Here is an 18,842-nt window from a genome sequence, read left to right on the forward strand (position 1 = left end):
TTTTCTTTCTTCCCCTTCTCCATCACATTAATCTCGTTTTTTTTTTTTTTTTTTTTTTTTTTTTTGAAGACTGATATGGTGATGTGACGAAGAAGGAGGTAATACATGATCGTTCTGAGTGCCACTGGTGGTTCTGATTTTGCAACCATTCTGGTTCTCCACCCCTGCTCTTGCGCAGTTCATTGGTTATGGAGCAGTTGCTCCCTTAATCTGCTTGTTCTCCTTTCTGACTGAATTTCTGCAGCAGTAACGAGTAGCAGGCTGCGTTGATCCTTTCCTCTCCGACCTTTTTGCACATATCTGCACATATGACACTGAAAAACAAATGCATGAAGGTGGAATAAAGGCTAAGGTGCAGGGTGGGAACTAGCTAAAGATGAGCTAGCCACTCAGGATCAGCAAGATGGATAAAAAGGATAAGAAGTCCTGAGTGTGTTCTCGTTTCCCTGATCTAATGCCCATAACAAGAAGAATTTCAGTCAAGATTAGGTTCAAGTAAGGTGGAGTTAAGTCTACCCAGTGTAACCTGATCGGCTGAGAACTTCTGGAGAATCAAGTGAGATATGTCAGGGTGTTCCAGGTCCACATGTGTGTCTTTCGCCACTGCTAAGGTCACTGAATAAGATAACTAAAGCACGAGGTGGTTAGTGATCAACACGGAATAAGGTCCTAATTCCCACAAAATTTTGACTGACTCAATAAAAACTGACTCAAATTGACCCAAAAGAAAAACAAAAGAAAGAAACGAGTTAGTAAACGACGAAAACCCTCCCCAGACTTACTTCACAACGTCCCTGGTGTGAAAATAAATCAGAGAGAAGGTGAAATCAAGAATAAACATTTTTTTTTGTTCGAGATACTTACCTGGCGCGGAGCAGCCTGACAGAGCAAGACGCGGTTGCTCCGGTAAAGGATGCTCTGGAATGAGAGCAGCCAGCTGCTTGCTCCAGTCAAGGGTCTCGGATTTTCTGATTTCTGACCTGAGACTCAACAAACTAAAAACAAAAATAAGTAAAAAGAAAATCCTAATGTTAATGACACTCACCAGTGGGTTGCCTCCCACCAAGCGCTTGGTTTAAGTCTCTAGCTTGACTTGGTGACTGGGATCAGTCGGGTTGAGCAGGAGGGCTTGTTCCAAAACAAGCTCCACAATCAGACATGTTCAGCTTCAAAACTCTGCTCAACAACCCTTTCACAGCAGCTTCCCCTTTCTCCTTCAGCTCATGTGTGAGAATAGCTCTGACTTTAGAGAACGGTTTAGAGGTACCCTTTGCACTTTACCTCATACTCAATGGAGTTCTCATCACACTTGAGAGGTATCAAAGTCATTGTAGGATCTCCCTTGATCCTTTTCTTCTGGACTTTCTGTTTCACCCTTGAATTCCCTCTGAATTTAGTAGGATCAGTGCTAGGATCTTCATCAGAGAACAGCCTGCTCTCACCCTTATCACCATGCTCCTTTCTGGAACAACTTCAGCTTTTCTACATCAAACACTGAGATGCGAGAGGCGTGTGATGAGGAAGATCTGGTGGGTACAGCCTTGTAGAAAACTTTCTTGTTGATGTTGGAGAAGCAGACTCTCTTGTTGGGCATATCGATGGTTGCTCCAACAGTAGCCATGAATGTCCTTCCAAATATCAAAGGCATCTCATGATCCTTGTTCATCTCAACAACTTGAAACTCAGCAGGAACAATGCATTCCCCTACTTGAACATGAAGGCTGCGGATGGTTCCATATGGGACTGCTCTGGAAGAGTTTGCAAAGGTCAGGGTCAGCTGAGAACGCTCAACATCAGCAATACCCAAATCGTCTACAATAGCCTTTGAGACGAGATTCACACAAGAACCAGAGTCACACAGAGCATCCTTGAAGGTTGTTCCTGCGATGGAGCATGGGAAAACAAACTTTCCAGGATCATCAACCTTAGGCAATACCTTCAATGCTGGTGTAGACAGTGCTTTGATATAGAGGACCTTGATCTCCTCTTGAGTCTCTCTACAGTGTTTAAAGAACTGGAGCAATGGACGAATCTGCAGAGCATCTTCGAATGCAAGTTCTTTAGGAAGCCTTCTCACCATCTTGTTAAAACCTATCAGCTGCTCTTCACTAATGGGATCCATCAGATGTCTAGGTGGAATTGGATAGGGAACCTTGGGAACATAGACTCGAGATGGGGGAGTCTCAGCAGGTTCGCTAGGAGCAGTCACTCCAGGGCTAGCAGACTGCTCTGCTCTATCTTCTGCGCCTGAAGCAGTCTCAGCAAACGGCTGCTCTATTGCATTACAGTGCTCAGTCCTAGGATTTTTATCAGTTCTTCCAGGAAGCGTCTCTTGTTGCCTCTTGACACTCTCAACTGTTTGAGCAAGCTGAACATCGATCTTTCTTATATGGATCGCAAGATTGTCATACTTGTTATTCAGCTCAGTGAACATGTTGCCCATCCTGGTGTCTATTTCCTTGGTTACCTGATTCAACGCCTTGGCCTGAACCTGCTGACCCTGCAGCAGCTGTTGCATCATCATACCCAGACCCTTCAGCTCATCTGGTTGACTGTTCCCGGTAGCTGGAACAGCATGCGGATTGCTCTGGGGTTGTCGCTGGTTCTGGTTCTGAATATGCCCGGCCGTAGGTTGTTCCATGCTGAAAACGTGTCCTTGGTTGTTTTTTAGTAGCTGATCAACCTTGGCAGTCAGCTCATCTATTTTCTGGGCGTCAGAACTGTTCCCTTTCATGGAGCAATCACTCTCCTCTTTCTTATTAGCTGAGCTAGCAGCCATGTTCTCAATCAGCTTAAACGCTCCAGCAGTGGTTTGAGTCATGAAATCTCCATTGCTCGCAGAGTTTAGAGCACCTTGGTATTTCCAGTCCACTCCATCATAGAAAATGTCCAGGAGATAATCATCATCAAATCCATGGTGAGGACATTCTCTGCGATAGTCATTGAAGCGCTCCCATGCGTCGCAGAAAGGCTCATCAGTGAGCTGTTTGAAGGAGGTGATCTTGTTCCTCAATGCAGCTGTTCTCGCCTTAGAGTAGAAATGGCTGAGGAACGCTGATCGGATCTGTTCCCATGAAGTGAGAGAGCCGGTAGGGAGAGAGTTCAACCACCGTGCAGCTTTTCCATCAAGAGAGAATGGGAATAACATGCACGTGATGTAGTCTGGTGGAACACCATTCACGCGAGTGAAACTGCAGACTTTTTCGAAGCTCTCAATATGCTCCATTGGAATTTCTGTAGAGAGACCAGAGAACACCTTTCTCTGTACTAGACCGATCAAAGCAGGCTTGATCTCGAAGTCCTGCCTGGTGCAGAGTGGAGGAACAATGGCAGAGCGCGTAGTAGGGATGTTACGCGGAAGGTTTCTCTGCCCGATTGGAACAGTCTGCGCCTGTTGTTCCTGCTGCGCGAGAGCAGCCTGTTCAGCAGCATCCTGCTGAGCTTGGATGGTCTGCTGCATTTGTTGCATCTGCTGCTGCATGAGTGCCATAGCCGCAGCGAGATCATCCTGATTGGCGTGATCACCCATAGTGGTGTCAGTTTGCCTTGGCTGTTGACGATTTGTTCTTTCTAACCTTGCTAGCTCCTGGTTGGTAAATGTAACTAACTCTCCTTGTGCGTTTCTCCGAGTATGTCTACTGGTCATGCACCTGGAACATTAGCTGCAACAAAAAGGATAAGGCAAGTTAGAGGTCTTAGACTAAATAAATAACCGAAAAATAAAGGTAAAAAGATGGTCCCCGGCAACGGCGCCAATTTGATATTACGTGTATACGCACACCAAATAACCTAATGTGCACACTACCACAATCGAATGGTATGTCGATGTAGCACTTTAGGATCGAATCCACAGAGACCAACTATTACACTTTATCTTTATGGGATCAATATCAAGCTAAAACAATATGGGGGTTTTAAAGTTGATTTCGTAACAAGCAAGTAAAAAGATTAATTAAAGATTTCAGATGATTAAAATGCTAGCCTAGGGTGGTTTGGTCGGGTGTTAAACAAGTGTGAGCCAAACAATTATTCAAGTTTAATTAAGAGCAAGTCTAGAACTCGGATCACTCAAGTAGAACAGCCCACTGTCGTGGTACTGCTCCCTATGCTGATCGATCTTGATACCTAAACTCTCGTTTGGATCAAGATGCGACAGCAAGCAATAGAGATCAAGTCCGATAGGTTCACCAAACACCCTAATATCTACTTTCGCTGATTAGGGATGCTAGGCTCATTCATAACAGATCTAGCAACCTATTACACGGTTAATGAACAGGTTAAACCTAGGATCTAACATTAAGCGGCCAGATTAATGCAAGCATTAAGAACAGTTATGAATGAAGACAATCAATGGTTTCACTTATCTATGTTTAACTCACGGATCTAACACCCGAACACCCTAGACTAAGCAAGTTGACTACTCAGCCATGAACAGAGAAAACACAGAGATCAATTCTGAATAAGACTTCATGTAAATAAAAGAGATAGAAAGAGGGTTCAGGATAATCTTCTCTATGGTGAGAGAGATGGAGCCTTCTCCCTTTACAATCCAAAAGCACAAAAGTCTCCAATGGTTTTCTTCTGTCTAGAATAGCGTAGCATGATCAGGAAAAATAGAAAAAGAAGATATATCAAAGCCACAGGCGGCTGGGAGAGAAAAATAGAGAAATTAGGGCAAATCCCGAAATAGGTTGTAGTTTCCTTAAAAATCTCTGCCGCTGGAACAGTCACTCGGAACAGTCACTCGGGTTGCTCCACTTTCCGGAACAGTCATCAAGACTGTTCTGCGTGAAAATCACTGAATTGCACTGTTGTCTGCCTCTTTTGTTCCAGCTGGTCCAACTCCCATCCAATGCAACTCCAGACCTGTAATGACTCCAAAAGGACTAGGAAGACTCGATAAAGACTTGAAAACCAATTTAAAAGCATATATACAAGATGTATAAAACACCATATATCAATTATATTTTGTATTAAACTAACTATCGAATTGATAAATAATCTACCAAAGTTCTTTTTGCACTTTCTTTAATTAGAAGCTACAGAATTACCTAATATGATTAACGTATATATGAAAATTAATTATTATGAATAATAAATATTTGATAACAATTTTGGTATCTTAGTTCTTTTTTTTAATTTTATATTATTGAAAGATATTAAAAAATCACATTAAATATATAATAAAAACATTTATATTTTTTTTTATATGTTATATTTGAATTTTTAAAAACGTCTATATATTATTAGAAATTTGAATATTCCCACTCTGAAAATTTTGTGATCAATAGATTATTTTTTTGTCATAATAAGTTACAAATGATCATAAAATATAACGCATATGAATTTTTATTTAATAAATATTCAAACTAAATAATATATATATATATATAAACACTAATGATTTAAGACAACAAGATTGGCTGATCAATTTAGTCATCCAGTTGAAATCTTTCAAAAGTATGTGAAAGACTAAAGTCAAAGTAAATATGGATTTAGAATAGTAGTTATATTTTACTAACCAAATACCGAAAAAAACTGAACCGAAACGAAACCAACCCGATATCCGGATTGAACACCCGTAATCCAAATGAAGCCAAACTATTGTTTCATTCTCCAAAATATAATAAAAATAATAACTTAATCCCGCGCAAGGCGCGGATCTTATCCTATATACTAATATTCGCCAAAACTCTCTGTATTTTATAAACTTTTCATTTCTTTATAGCCGTTGCTAGCGAATGGTCACAAATAATTGAACTTAAGAATAAAGAGAATTGGTAATCAAACTTAAGAACAAAGAGAATTGACTTTGATAAGTTAGAGTTAAAGCATATCTAGTTCCTATAATTGAACTAAGGATTCATTGGTCCTACAATCCACATATGTGAAAACATTTATAACTGAACTGTATTAGATTAGTACGGTAATAGACAACAATAACATGGACCGGCATATTCTAGAATTTATAAGTTCTTATTCGGTTAAATAGGCGTCGCAAAGTTTTTAAATATATATAACATTTTCTAAATGAGAACCAAGAAATTAAACGCGACAACTCCAAGTAAATAGCCAATTATAATTTGATTGATAATGATATGCTTATGTAGGATCAATGCTGAATATAAAACAAATCATGCATATATAGACCTCAGAACTTTGGAGCCGTATCAATTTCAAACGCATAACGAAAATGTCGAGTGAGGCCCTTTTGACTAATTTAGTAATTTAAGCTCAATTTTGCCGCAAACTTGCAAAATTTTCAATGGGCAAATCTCCAAAATAGCACATTTCTAAGTTTATATCACAGAAATAGCACTCAAAAACTAAAATGACCAAAATAACATTTTATCTTTTGAAAAATTTAAATTTTTTTATTTTTCAAAATTTGAAATCTTATCCCCAAAACCTCACTTCTCAACTCTAAACCTTAAAACCTAAACTCTAAACCCTAAACCATAAATTCTAAACCCTAAACCCCACCCCTTAAGTGCTATTTTTGTGACTTTTGGCCTTAAATGATAGTTTGAAAACAAAAACTTGATTTAGTGTTATTTTGGTCTTTTTCTCATTTTCAATATCCCACAATTTTATAATTATGTTAAAAACAATAATTTCATATTTCACTCGAGAAATAATTATGTTTGAAACAATAATTATGTTAAAAAAAATAATTTTAACTATACGAACGTAGTCGGATGGTACAACAAATTTGCAAAGGTGCTAAATACACTAAATTTGAAACTTATCATCTCACATTTATCTATTTGTATGTTCAGGCGACATAGATATCTAATGAATTTGAATTTTCAATAAAGCAATTTGGTCTGTATGACGTCTATGATAAGTTTCTAAAAAATTAATTGGTTGGGATTCGACTCCAAAATACCCCTGGATCATCAGGAAAAAAAAAATTCGGGATATGCTTTTATGTTATCCAGCGGTCGTATATCGTACATTGCTTTTTTACAATAATGTTTGTTTACAAATGATTTCAAGTCTTTGTAACTCAGTTATACATGCAGCTTTATTTCTATTATTTACTTGTCACGTCTGCTTTGTAACTCAGTTATTTTGTTAATTTAATAGGTCTAGGCCGACCGACTCAAACTTAGAGCTTCAGGAATCACAACAATACGTTATATCTTCTTGGACTTTGTACATGAATTGGTTAAAGCATTCTGAGTACTTTTTTTTGGGAGTGAAACATGATTGAAGGCTAAATACCTTTTTTTTTTTGGTCAAATAAGGCTAAATACTTTTGCTACACAAACAATACTGGAATTTAAAATCACTATAAATAAATAAAATCAATTAAAATGTAGAGAATTATACACGAGCTACCCTCCTGTTATACTTGCAGGAGGCATATGATTAAACATTAATGACCAGCTGGTGCAAGACTCAGATGCAAATCCAACCCTAATCCATCATCAAAAGTTGGCCCCACTTCTCTTGAAAATCCTTTCACCGATGGTCTTGGCCCATGAGTCTGAACGTGTCTCATCTGAGACCCATTAAACCTGAATCCAGAATCATACGAGAACCCACCCGCACCATCCTGAATCACGCACCCATGTGGCACGTGAAGGTGAGACGGTGATACACGTGGAAGATACATCCAAGGACCTCCTCCCCCCGGCGGAGACATGGCGGAAGATAGGTGATGAGGCTGAGGAGCGAAGGCGGAGACTATAGGATTCCGTAAATACGGAGACGCAGATCCAGCGTTCGAATAATTAGCGGCAGCGTTTCGTGTAGCTTGAAGCTGAGCGCGTTTGAGTTGCTGACGCTCTTTCTTGTGAGCGTTTTGGTGACCGCCCAAAGCTTGAGAGTTACCAAACTCCCTACAACAGTATTGACACTCATACTTACGCTCTCCTCCTCCTCCTCCTCGGCTTCGTACACCACTACCACTTCCTCCCGAGGATCCCACCGGAAACTCGCTAGGCTCCGTCGATACGGATGATTGGTTAGTTCTCACCGACTGATCGAACAAATCTTCTTCTCCATCAACACTAAATCCAAATAGCTTTAGACGAGAAGTTGATGTCTTTGAACGAAAATCAATCTCCTCCATTATATATGTAGAATTGTTATGTTTTAGAGAAAGAGAGAGCGAGAGATGGGTTTTTAATAAGAGGAGCTGGATGTGTCGAAGGCATATATATAAGAAACGTGGAAGTAACTGAGATGTGGACTTTGTACAGTAACATGGGAGACACTGTGCAAGACTGCAAGTGTGTATGTGTGTGAAATATATGATTTCTTTTTTTTTTACTTTGTGATCATCCCTAGAAGTTAAGAGAAAAGTGAAAGTGGGAGTTTGAGGAACACACGGACCGAGACGACATGGATAATGGGACCGGGCCCACTTGTATTTTATTTGTCTCGTTTTTTTTTCAGTGTTAGGAATTCTCGAGTTTCGGCTTATTAATCTCTGGGCTAATTTGCAAACGAAGACTAAATTAAGCAAGTAGCTTTGATTTTGACGTTATTTAGTGTCAGACATTTCATACACAAACTAACCGATTTTGCCCCTTACGTTAACAAGTAACCAGTTAAAAGTGATGATACGTAAGTTTTGTGTGTCGTGATGAGAACCACATATCAAAACACAAAAAAAAATTCACAAGAAAAAAGGGGAAATGTTTTTATAGTTTACATTTTTAACAGTAAATAATTTGAACTTCTATGCTGATATCGAAGTATGTACTGCTTACCCAGCCTGAACCTGAAACCAACATACACTAAACTGAAAAATCAGTATTCCAGTCCATCTGTATAGTATAAAAATGAATAAAGTCATTTTATACGAAATAGCCGACATATTCTATTCCATATTATAAAAGTTGTTTAGGATACCAACCTCATCCCAGCCCCTAAGAAATAAACCAAAATTCCACATCACCCCTAACTCAAAAATACTAAATCTTAAACCCTTATCACCGAAGTAGTATAGGATTACAACCCCAGCTACAACCCCTAAATACTAAACATATCCCTACTCCAATTCCTAGATACTAAACCTTATCTCAGTCTCACCCCACCCATAAATATTAAACCCTAAACTTTAATCAGTAAACCCTAAACCCAAATGTAAACAATAAACCCAAATATAAACCTAAAACCTAAATAAAATGGAACAAAATAAATAACATGGTACATATTGATAAAATTATGAATTGTCTATGATTGTATGGAAAAAGTTAAAACACTAAACCCCAACCATACGCCCTCACCTTCTAAATACTAAACCCTAAGATCTAATCACTAAATCATTATCCAAATATAAACCCTAAACTCTAATCAGTAAACCCTAAACCCAAATAGAATGAACAAAATAAATAACATAGTATGCTTATGAATTGTATGTGATTGCATGGAAAAATTAAAACCCTAAACCCTAATCATATCCCTCACCTTCTAAATACTAAACCCTAAGCTCTAATCAGTAAATCCTTATCCAAATATAAGCCATAAACTTTAATCAGTAAACCTAAACCCAAATATAAACCATAAACCAAATGGAATGGAACATAATATAATAGTATAGTAACAGAATGCATTACATAATATGAATAAAACAAACATAATACATATTGTTTTATATTTCTATTCTATATACATAAAATAAAAGATAATACAATAAACAAAATCTGTTATCTTCTCCGATCAAATATGACGAAATATAAGTGTATTTGACGAAATCAGTGGATAAACCGTATTGGAGAGAAAAAAAATTATACTTGATACAGTAGATGGAATGGAAGAACACACGGTTGTAGAAGTTAGGGGAAGAAGAACAACTGCGGCAAAAACGAATACGGTGGTGGTGGTGGTGAGATTATTGATCGTGATGATGGAGCCGATTATATAGATGGAGGTGATCGCCACTGCACAAGTCTTGTCGCTCACCACACGAGTCTACGAAGCTCTATTATTCAGCACAACCATCAACAAAGACAATTTCATCAACAATCCCACAAATTTGAGAAGAGACAGATTCATCTTCCCCAAAATTAAATTACTTGCAGAGGATGAATGGATATCAAAGAGGCACGAGTTATTTTTGCAAGAAATAATTAATAATGTAAATTGTTATTATTTTACAGGTTGAACCAGTTGCTTACGAGGGTAAAAAGGCATTATTACATAAAAGACACGAGACATATTGGTGTAATAGGTCAATTGGTTAGTGTGCAAATTATACTTTTTTCATGTCTATAGGCCCCAATTTCCCTTAATCTTTTATGTGTGTTAATTTTTTCTACTTGTTCTTTTTTTTTTCCTTTTTTGACTAATGTTATACTTGTTCTTTTCCATCTACATTTTTGGTTTTCTTTCATTTTCTGTGATTCTAACGGTCATAATGATAATCGTGGAACTCCTCAGGTATTCTGAACTTTGTGCTTAAACTGTTTGTGAAGTGAGAACTGCTCAAAAACAATATAAAAACACTCTATTGAAGTTTCTATCCATTTCGATAAATCATTAACCCGAATATTCTCTATATCGTAATGTACAACTCAATGGACACTCTACCAACCTAATGACAATAAATAAGAAGCTTAAATGCTGAATTTTAAGTGTTTATAAACTTAAAAATGTTAATATTCTAAAAAGTGATAATTATGTTCAAAAAAAAAAATGATAATCGTGGATTTTGATGATATAAACGGTGCAAAATAAGGTACGGCACAATATAACTAACGTTCATGCAGCATGTAAAATAAGCGTGGTTTTGAAAAAAAAAAATCAATACGAAATATGTTTGCTATTTGAAAATATATTTTACAGGTTTGCTAGATAACATTTAAAATAATATTACTATTTGAAATATTTTATAAGTTTATAATTTTTATTTTTTAATTCAAAATTGAAAACCCGAGTGTTGGTATTAAGACAGGTCACCGGTTTTGGTGTGTTTGACTGATTTTTTAACCATTTGTCGAGTTAATTTAAATAAGGTTTTTAATACAACTTCTAATCAGATAAAGGAAAGAGTTGCTGTCCGACCGGTCCAGTCCAATTTTTAAAATATTGTTTAAAACTAAATATAAAAGTATTGTAAATAATAATATATATAGATATATATGATTTTTGAAATCAAATTTTAATGAGAAAACAATAATAACAATTAAAATATGACATTTTAACATATATTTTAAATTATGAATTTAAGTTTTGATTCAAAACTGCAAAAATCGAGTTTCGATATTGAACTGGGTCATCGGCTTCAGCAAATTTAACTGGATTATTGATCAATTTCTTATGTTTAATTCAAATATGTTAAAACCACAATTCTAACCAGATAAAAGAAAGAGCAACAGTTTGACCAACCAGGTTGGTCCAGTTTTAAAAACATCGCTTAACTTAAATATAATTAATATTTTAGATTTAAATAAATCTATGATATTAAAATGAACATTATATTTTAATTAAATAATAATATCAATATTTGATAAGTCAAATGAAAATGATTGCTTTATTTTTTAAATAGCTAACAATCTCATGAGTTCACACCTAGAAAAGCGGTCAAATCTTTTTGAATGAATTTACAATAAACAAGATAGATAAAAATATTTTAAGAATTAATACCATTTAGATAAAATTTATTTTGGTTCATTTAGTTTTTGTTTTGATTTCATTGATTTTTAAAAATATAATTAATATTAAAGTTAAGATTTAAGTTAAATAATAATAAGTAAAATTGAAAAAGATAAAATGCGATTAAACCACGAAAATACACTAGTTAACATGTTATACATGCATTTAAAATAAACTAGAGTTTGATCCGTTCACCCGCAATGATGTTCATTTTTTGTTTTATATTGAGCAATATTTTTTTATATGTTTGGTAATACATAATTTTCCAATTAACATAAGATATATATATATATATATATTTGATTAATATGACATTTAAAATACAAGAATACTTTGGTTTAAATGCAACATATTTATTATTTATCAACCCATCAATTATATTAGTTGGTTGTTTTATTATTTTTGTTTAATTTGATTTTTATCAATTATATAAATAACTAACTAAAAATAGAAGTTTTATATTTAAACATTTGTTATCAGTCTTTAAATTTAAACTAAAATTTGAAAATACGAATTAAAAAGCTATATAAAATTTACTTTATTTAAATTAATAATATTTAAGCTACATTATCAAAACTTAGCCTAACAATTAGCTCAAACAATTAGGATGTTGTTCAAATAATAATATTCGTATGTGGTTATTCAATAGATCACATTTAAAAGATTGAAATGAATATGGCGATTGTGTTAGTAAGATTGATATCATTTGGTTAATTTCATACCTAAAATTAGGAATTGTATTTCTAATTTCCTTGAACGGAGGTAGTCTATAAGTTGGTTGAGTATAACATTCCAAATATTGTATTTTAGTTATATTTTGTTAAGATTATTATAATAATCGTGGTTATACAAACCATGGTTTCAGTATGTAGTTTGACATGAATTTTTCTCACAAAAACTGGATTCATATTCAAGATTTGAAAGTTATACAAACCGACATGACATTTGATTTAGTGATATACATAAAAAAATTCTTGAAATGATGAAGGATTTCTTGTTAGTTTTCTTATATTAATGTCTAATCTGAAAATACAGCAAATATATTTTTGCAAGCTTGAGGAAATTTTTTTATTCGAGTACAATGATAAATGCCCATTTTGTGTTGAATTTTCGTTGATAGAATTTATGATAATTTTTAGGTTTGTGTGGTGTACGGCCATCCCAGTGCCTGATTGACCGCTTGGTTAAGTAGGTAGGACGGCTCCTTCTCTTTTTGCAGGTACTGATTGCTGAGTCGATAAGCTACCCTTATCCAACCTGTTCTCTTGCTTGAAGTTGAAGGTGTGGAGATTCTACCTTTGTAAGTGTTTTGGTTGTCTCGGATCCTTCCCTGATTTCCCGGCTTTTATGAGCTTCATTGTCCAGATAGATTGCGGTTTGTTGAAGTAACCGGTAGTCAACTACTCCGGTTGGAAGGTCGGCTCATATGATGAGTACAGTCGCTTAGGCTCGGGGTGTACTAGCAATGTGGATCTCCTGCATTTATTCCATCTTCACATGCAAGAGAGATCCACTGGTTGAGAACGATATCGGTTCCGCGTATGTCTTTCTTTTTTAAGTGGACTGTGCAGGTCAGGTTTGTGTAAAGGAAACTTAGTAGGTTGGCATAGAAACGGGTTCGCTGATTCAAATCTGTAATCGATTCCGAAATCCCCGAACCCCGATTCGGGTTTTTTCGTATTTTAAATAAATATAATATTAAGAAAAAAAAACATGTTTTGCCATATATTAAAATATTGAAATCCAGATTTGAATAATGTTCAGTTTAATCTAAAACAAGTAAGCTGGCTTTGGAAAAAAAACATCAGAAGACAATGGTAACTAATGTGAACACTACTAGGTTCATTAAAAGTTGAGTCTGTTAAGGACAGAAAAAAACAGAGGAATGAGCAAAAAAAAAAGTCTCAGATGTTAACATGTTCCCCACAAATTACGTACCAAATGACGACTCCTTGTTCCACGAGTACGTTTGCGTGATTAACGTTAAGATTCACACGCACACACTTGTATACATCAATCAGATTAAGTATATATATATAAAGAGGGCTCACAGATTTGCGAATCTTACTTACTCAATCAAAAGCTAATTGGGTGGTTTCGAATTTGATTAAGCTTTTCTTTGTGCAAAAGTAATAATTGTGTAAATCTTATGAACTAAAGTCTTCGTTAGGGGCTGCAGAAATGTCCCATCTTGTCTCCCTTTTAATTATATATCTCCAGGCGAATCTGCATTACTCGTTTTCGCTGGTTGCTTGTATCTATCTTCTTCAAATCTCTTCTCACACCCAAAGTCACTTACAAATCCCTAATCAAATTGATTTTGGCATTCATATGGTGACATAATATTATAAAACTAACTCAAATATGTGTTGAAGATGCTTCAATTTTCTTTTGAAATCTATCGGAGATCTCTGTTTCATGGAGAACACGATCATCAGAGAATTCGTTCCAGCTAACTTTGATTATCGAAAACCTTGGAAATTTTGTTTTAAAATTACTAAGTGTTCAACTTGTAGCGAACATAATATGCGTAATCTCACCCCTAGGTCGATTATTATTTACATACACCAATTTCGTTAAACTAGACCTAATTTATTTTAGAATTTTAAAACTGAAAATATAGATGATTAACTAATCCTTCTAAGAATCTCAACCCTACGCTCCTCGATATACAATATGCATGTCATGTGGACCTACAATTTACTTATGCAGGTAGATTGTTTTGTCACTGTTTTTTATCATGATAATCATGTTATACATCAAATATTTCTTATTGGAAATAACTAAAAGCAAAATGATGTCCAACATGCAATTAACTTTCCCCTTCTTTTTCTTTCTTTAGCGCATCCAATGGAACTTTGTTTTGACTTTTTTTTATTAATAATGTTTTGTGCATCGAGTAATATGTTCCTCGTTTCTTTATGCAACTGAAGGACTAATATAATGTGTGTATGGTTTGAGAACACATACAAGCATATATATATATTGGCCTATATCCTATTACTAGAAAAACAAAGATTAGCATACTTTAGAAAACAAAGATTGCCAATCCTAGAATTAACTTTCAAATGTAATTTAAGAGTTTAAATGTTTAGGTTTTTTCTTGCTTGGGGACCAGATCTGCTCGGTGGCCACTTGACATAGTCATTTAGTTAGGGGCTAAGAGAAAAGTTCCAAATATGAGAAAGTGGGTGGATATAGGCACTTATAGATTATCTCCACTAATTAAGGATTATACATGTGATTATGAATCCACAATGTCTATATCTCTTGCTACCTTCTCCATAAACAGATTTGAAATAGAAAAATAGAAAAGTCTTTATATATATATTATAGAGATTACATGAACCATAGCCATGTTAGCCCAACTTTGTTCAAAGCTACTACAAAATTTCCAGAATTTTCAAATAAACATGCATCTCATTGAGATGGAAGACCACTAATCTTGCGTCTTAAGACAGTTGAGAACCGGTTTCACCAGAAATTGTCCAAATAAAATTTGACCAAAGATTTATGGCACAAAAAAAGTTTCTTTAAATTACTTCACAAAACAACTTTAGGCGAAGACACTCCAGTTTAATGAAAGTTTTTAAAAGGAAAATAAGGAGAAAGTATTGGCCAACTTGCTTTGAGTATAAAGTTTATAAACTGATAGGATTTAAATTTCTTCTTGAACAAGTCGATGTTTCTAGGTCTCAAATTTAAATCGATTGAATGAAAATTTGGTCCATTGGAAAACATATAACGATATTTTTATATGAGATCTTTCTTTCTATCTTGTTAGGTGGTGGTAAATGGACATACCAATGAAATGGAGCTGCAATTCATGTGGATTATTTAAATTTCTGTGGCTACAATATTCAAATTAGTAAACATTATGGTTTTAATAGACAAATGACATAATGTTAAAATGATTTAATAATTTCACAGGTTTTTTTTACCAACTACACTTCGAAATTATGATGTGTGTTCTGTCATTACGTACTTCCACAGTTCCACTATTGCACAAAATAATGTTCGAATAATAAAATAAAATCCTATTATTTAAATCATGTAACTAAGTTAAAATAAAATTGTCCTCTGATTCTATAATTTCTATCAACAATTTTATACTTTTCACAAATCACTGTTAGTCGTTTATTTTTTTTGAACAAACCTTCATTAGATAAAGCAATCAAACAATGTTCTGAGGGTTCGACAGAGCAAACTTTGCTAAAGCATCAGCTTCAACATTGTTAAGCCTGGGAACATGACGAAAATAAACAGCAGAAAAAATATTACAAAGATGCTCAATATCAAATAGCACTCCTTGTGCTTCAACTGATTTCGATCGGGACGAGATGGTGGTGCTGAGAGACTGTGAATCTGACCAGATAGTCAGCGTTCGTAATCCCAAGTTGACTGCCTCTAAAAGGCCAGTTTTAACTGCTAAAGCTTCTGCTTAAAGACAGAGCCGACACTATAAGACACTATAATCAAACCTATATAAGTATGAAGAAGTTCTTTCTTACAGCATAACGGGTCAAACATATTTTCCATGATAAAGAAGTGATGTTTATAGACAAGAAACTGATGGCAACCATCAACCAAACGGTTGACAATCTGATAATAGTGATGTTTAATCTCTTGAAATTCATAAAATCACGAATTTGGGAATAATACAATTGATCTCTTCATTCAATCTATAGTCCCGGCAAAAGTGTTATTATTTGACAAATAGAAGTACCAGCTGTATATATCTTGATGGTTTTTTCTAGCACCATTTAGGTTTTCTTATCAATTAGTCTAATCGATTTTGACGTAAATGGTGTTTATATTATCATTACAAGATCTCCAAGATCAACATTATGACCCACCATAATTTGATTAGCAGCGAAATTCAACCAATGGGGTTTATAATAAATTATTACTTTAAAATAAAGTCGATCCCACAAAAGAGAATAATAAAACTATAATGTAGCTTTTGGTTGATAAATGCGATTAGTTTAATCTTGACCCACACATCAGGAAGACTCCACAAAAACCAAAATTAGACATTTGATTATTCAAATCCCAATCTCCTTTAATAGATATCTCCTAAGCATCTTTCTGAAGCCAACCAAAGATGGTGGGGTGTGATGATTCCTCCCGAAGCCCCATCATACATTCCAAGTGACACTTAATCGAGCAAATTAAATGTTTTTTTAATACTAGATATAGCTTTTCTTAAAGCAGAGGGGCTTTAGGCTGCGAACTTACAAATTAATCAAAGTGGGACACGTCAAGTGGTTACATTAACATGCACGCACTGTCACACAGATACATCTATACTCTTAAATGCCATTATTAATCGGGCTTTACTTGTTGACAAAAAAAAAGAAAAAAAAATCGGGCTTTACTAATCGCTAGGAAATTATTAATTATAATACTCTTTCGGTCTTATTTTAGTTGTCGTTTTAAATATGTGCACACAGATTAAAAAATTATGTAAATTTGTAAATAAAAAAATTATTATATGTACATATAACCACATTTGAATCAACAGAAAAATAAATTAAAATATAAATTCAATAGAATATAAACGATACTTATTTTGAAATAAAAATTTTACATTTAAAAAAATTAAGATGTAATGGAAAGAGTATTATTTAGGAAGCATCTGCCACGGATATGAAATTCAGAAACTGTTTTAAACTACTAATGCAGAATTGTAAATGCAGAATTGTAAGAAGTAAAGGAACGATTTTTCGGAAAAAAAAAAGGAACAGTAAGAATAAAAATAAATCTATAAGAATCTTGATATTTTTACTGTTATACACTAGTATATTCATATACATATCTTTTAAGAAAATATTTTAAGATAACAACATATGTGTATGCATATTATACATATGGAAGTTCGATGCAAGTTTTTTTTTTCTTTTTAGTTCGATGCAAGTTATACTCCAGTTATACTTTATTACTACGCAGTTCTGCAATGTTCTCTGATAAAGCTTTGATACACGTGATTTAGTACTTACGTAAAGTATCGTTATAAAAGTTAACTAAAACAGAATATATAAACAACATTTAATATGATTTAACATGTTTACCAAAAAAAAAAAAAAAAAAAAACATTTAATATGATCATTGATCCGTGGTCTCAAGATATAAGCAGCCACATATTTTCTTTGTTAGATATGCAGCCACGTTTTATGCCTCACATCGAGGAAGCGACCATGGAAAACTATTAGAAAATCTTTTATTTATCTTTTAGCACAACTTACTTTCATTTAAATCAACTTATTAGACTAAGCATCTTTTAAGATAAAAACCATACACTACAATAGCAAAATATGTTTTGATTAATCTTCACGAAAAGTTAACAACGAATTCGAGCTGAGGCTTGAACGGTAAAAGCCTTTACAAAAAAAAAATCAGACATCAGAAATTTAGTCACTTTATGTTGTGGTGTTGAAAGCCAATTCCCACTAACAAAACAAACTAAAATAAACTTTCGGGCTCCGTTCAGACCGTTACACTAGTAAGCAAGCTGAAATTAACGCTCGGTAAAAAAAAACCTCGATTCTCAAAATATTACTTCTGGCAGAATTTGATGATTTCTTCCGTTCCAGAAATTTTAATTAGTTAACATCTAACTACGAATCCAATCGATTTATATTTGAATTCAATAGTTTGCTAAACATTTATTTTCAAAGTTATCGTGTAATATTGACAAAAATCACAATGAATTAAATCAAAAATCTCTTTTGCATTATGAAAGCTATCCGAAAAACTTTGCCGAGCATGTTTAGCTCGAAAACAGATATCACAAGACTTGATAAGATCAGTATCGTGTGTAGTAGATGACGGTGAGATTATGCCAGTGACCCGAGAAGACGGATGCCCAAGACGACGATGCCATAAAGCTGAATCTTCTAAAACAGTTGTCTGGAGTGACGCCATAGACTCAATCCCTCGAAATCGGTACAATCCCCCTCCCTCTCTTTCACCCGCTCCAATCAGCATCCTCGAGGTACGGTCCTGTAAAATCATCAGTTTATCAGTAACTTGTCCAACCAAAAAATTATCTGTAACAAGTTGGCCAAACGAGATAAGATTAATATGGAATCCCGCCACGTAGTACACATTCTCAATGTGTAGCTTGGGTGTAAGCTTGACGGTTCCTTGTTTAGAAGCCATCGCCTCAGAACCTGCAGGCAATAGGACTGGTATGTGCGTAATATCGCGTGTATTCTCCATTGCGTCAAGAC

The 18,842-nt window shown here is 34.7% G+C and overlaps 1 protein-coding gene and 1 non-coding gene across 2 annotated transcripts; one reads left to right on the forward strand and one right to left on the reverse strand.

The window, feature by feature from the left end:
- The first annotated feature begins 2,909 nt into the window (after positions 1-2,909).
- Positions 2,910-3,016, forward strand: LOC117132230. The gene has a single exon (XR_004455790.1). It is a non-coding gene; the product is annotated as a small nucleolar RNA R71 (small nucleolar RNA).
- Positions 3,017-7,124: 4,108 nt separating this feature from the next.
- LOC103852473 (zinc finger protein GIS3) lies at positions 7,125-18,285 on the reverse strand. Its single transcript, XM_009129376.3, has 2 exons — positions 7,260-18,285; positions 7,125-7,227 (listed from the first exon to the last, which is right to left on the reverse strand). The coding sequence occupies exon 1, from the start codon at positions 8,078-8,080 to the stop codon at positions 7,382-7,384; it is 699 nt and encodes a 232-aa protein (XP_009127624.2). The 5' UTR covers positions 8,081-18,285; the 3' UTR covers positions 7,125-7,227; positions 7,260-7,381.
- Positions 18,286-18,842: the final 557 nt, after the last annotated feature.

The sequence above is a fragment of the Brassica rapa genome, chromosome A02 (genome assembly GCF_000309985.2).
Source record: "Brassica rapa cultivar Chiifu-401-42 chromosome A02, CAAS_Brap_v3.01, whole genome shotgun sequence".
In the NCBI taxonomy this organism is placed as follows: Eukaryota; Viridiplantae; Streptophyta; class Magnoliopsida; order Brassicales; family Brassicaceae; genus Brassica; species Brassica rapa.

What these genes read in the sequence shown, in the direction of transcription:
- LOC103852473 (XM_009129376.3), bottom strand. Translation starts at nt 8,080, where the DNA reads ATGGAGGAGATTGATTTTCGTTCAAAGACATCAACTTCTCGTCTAAAG.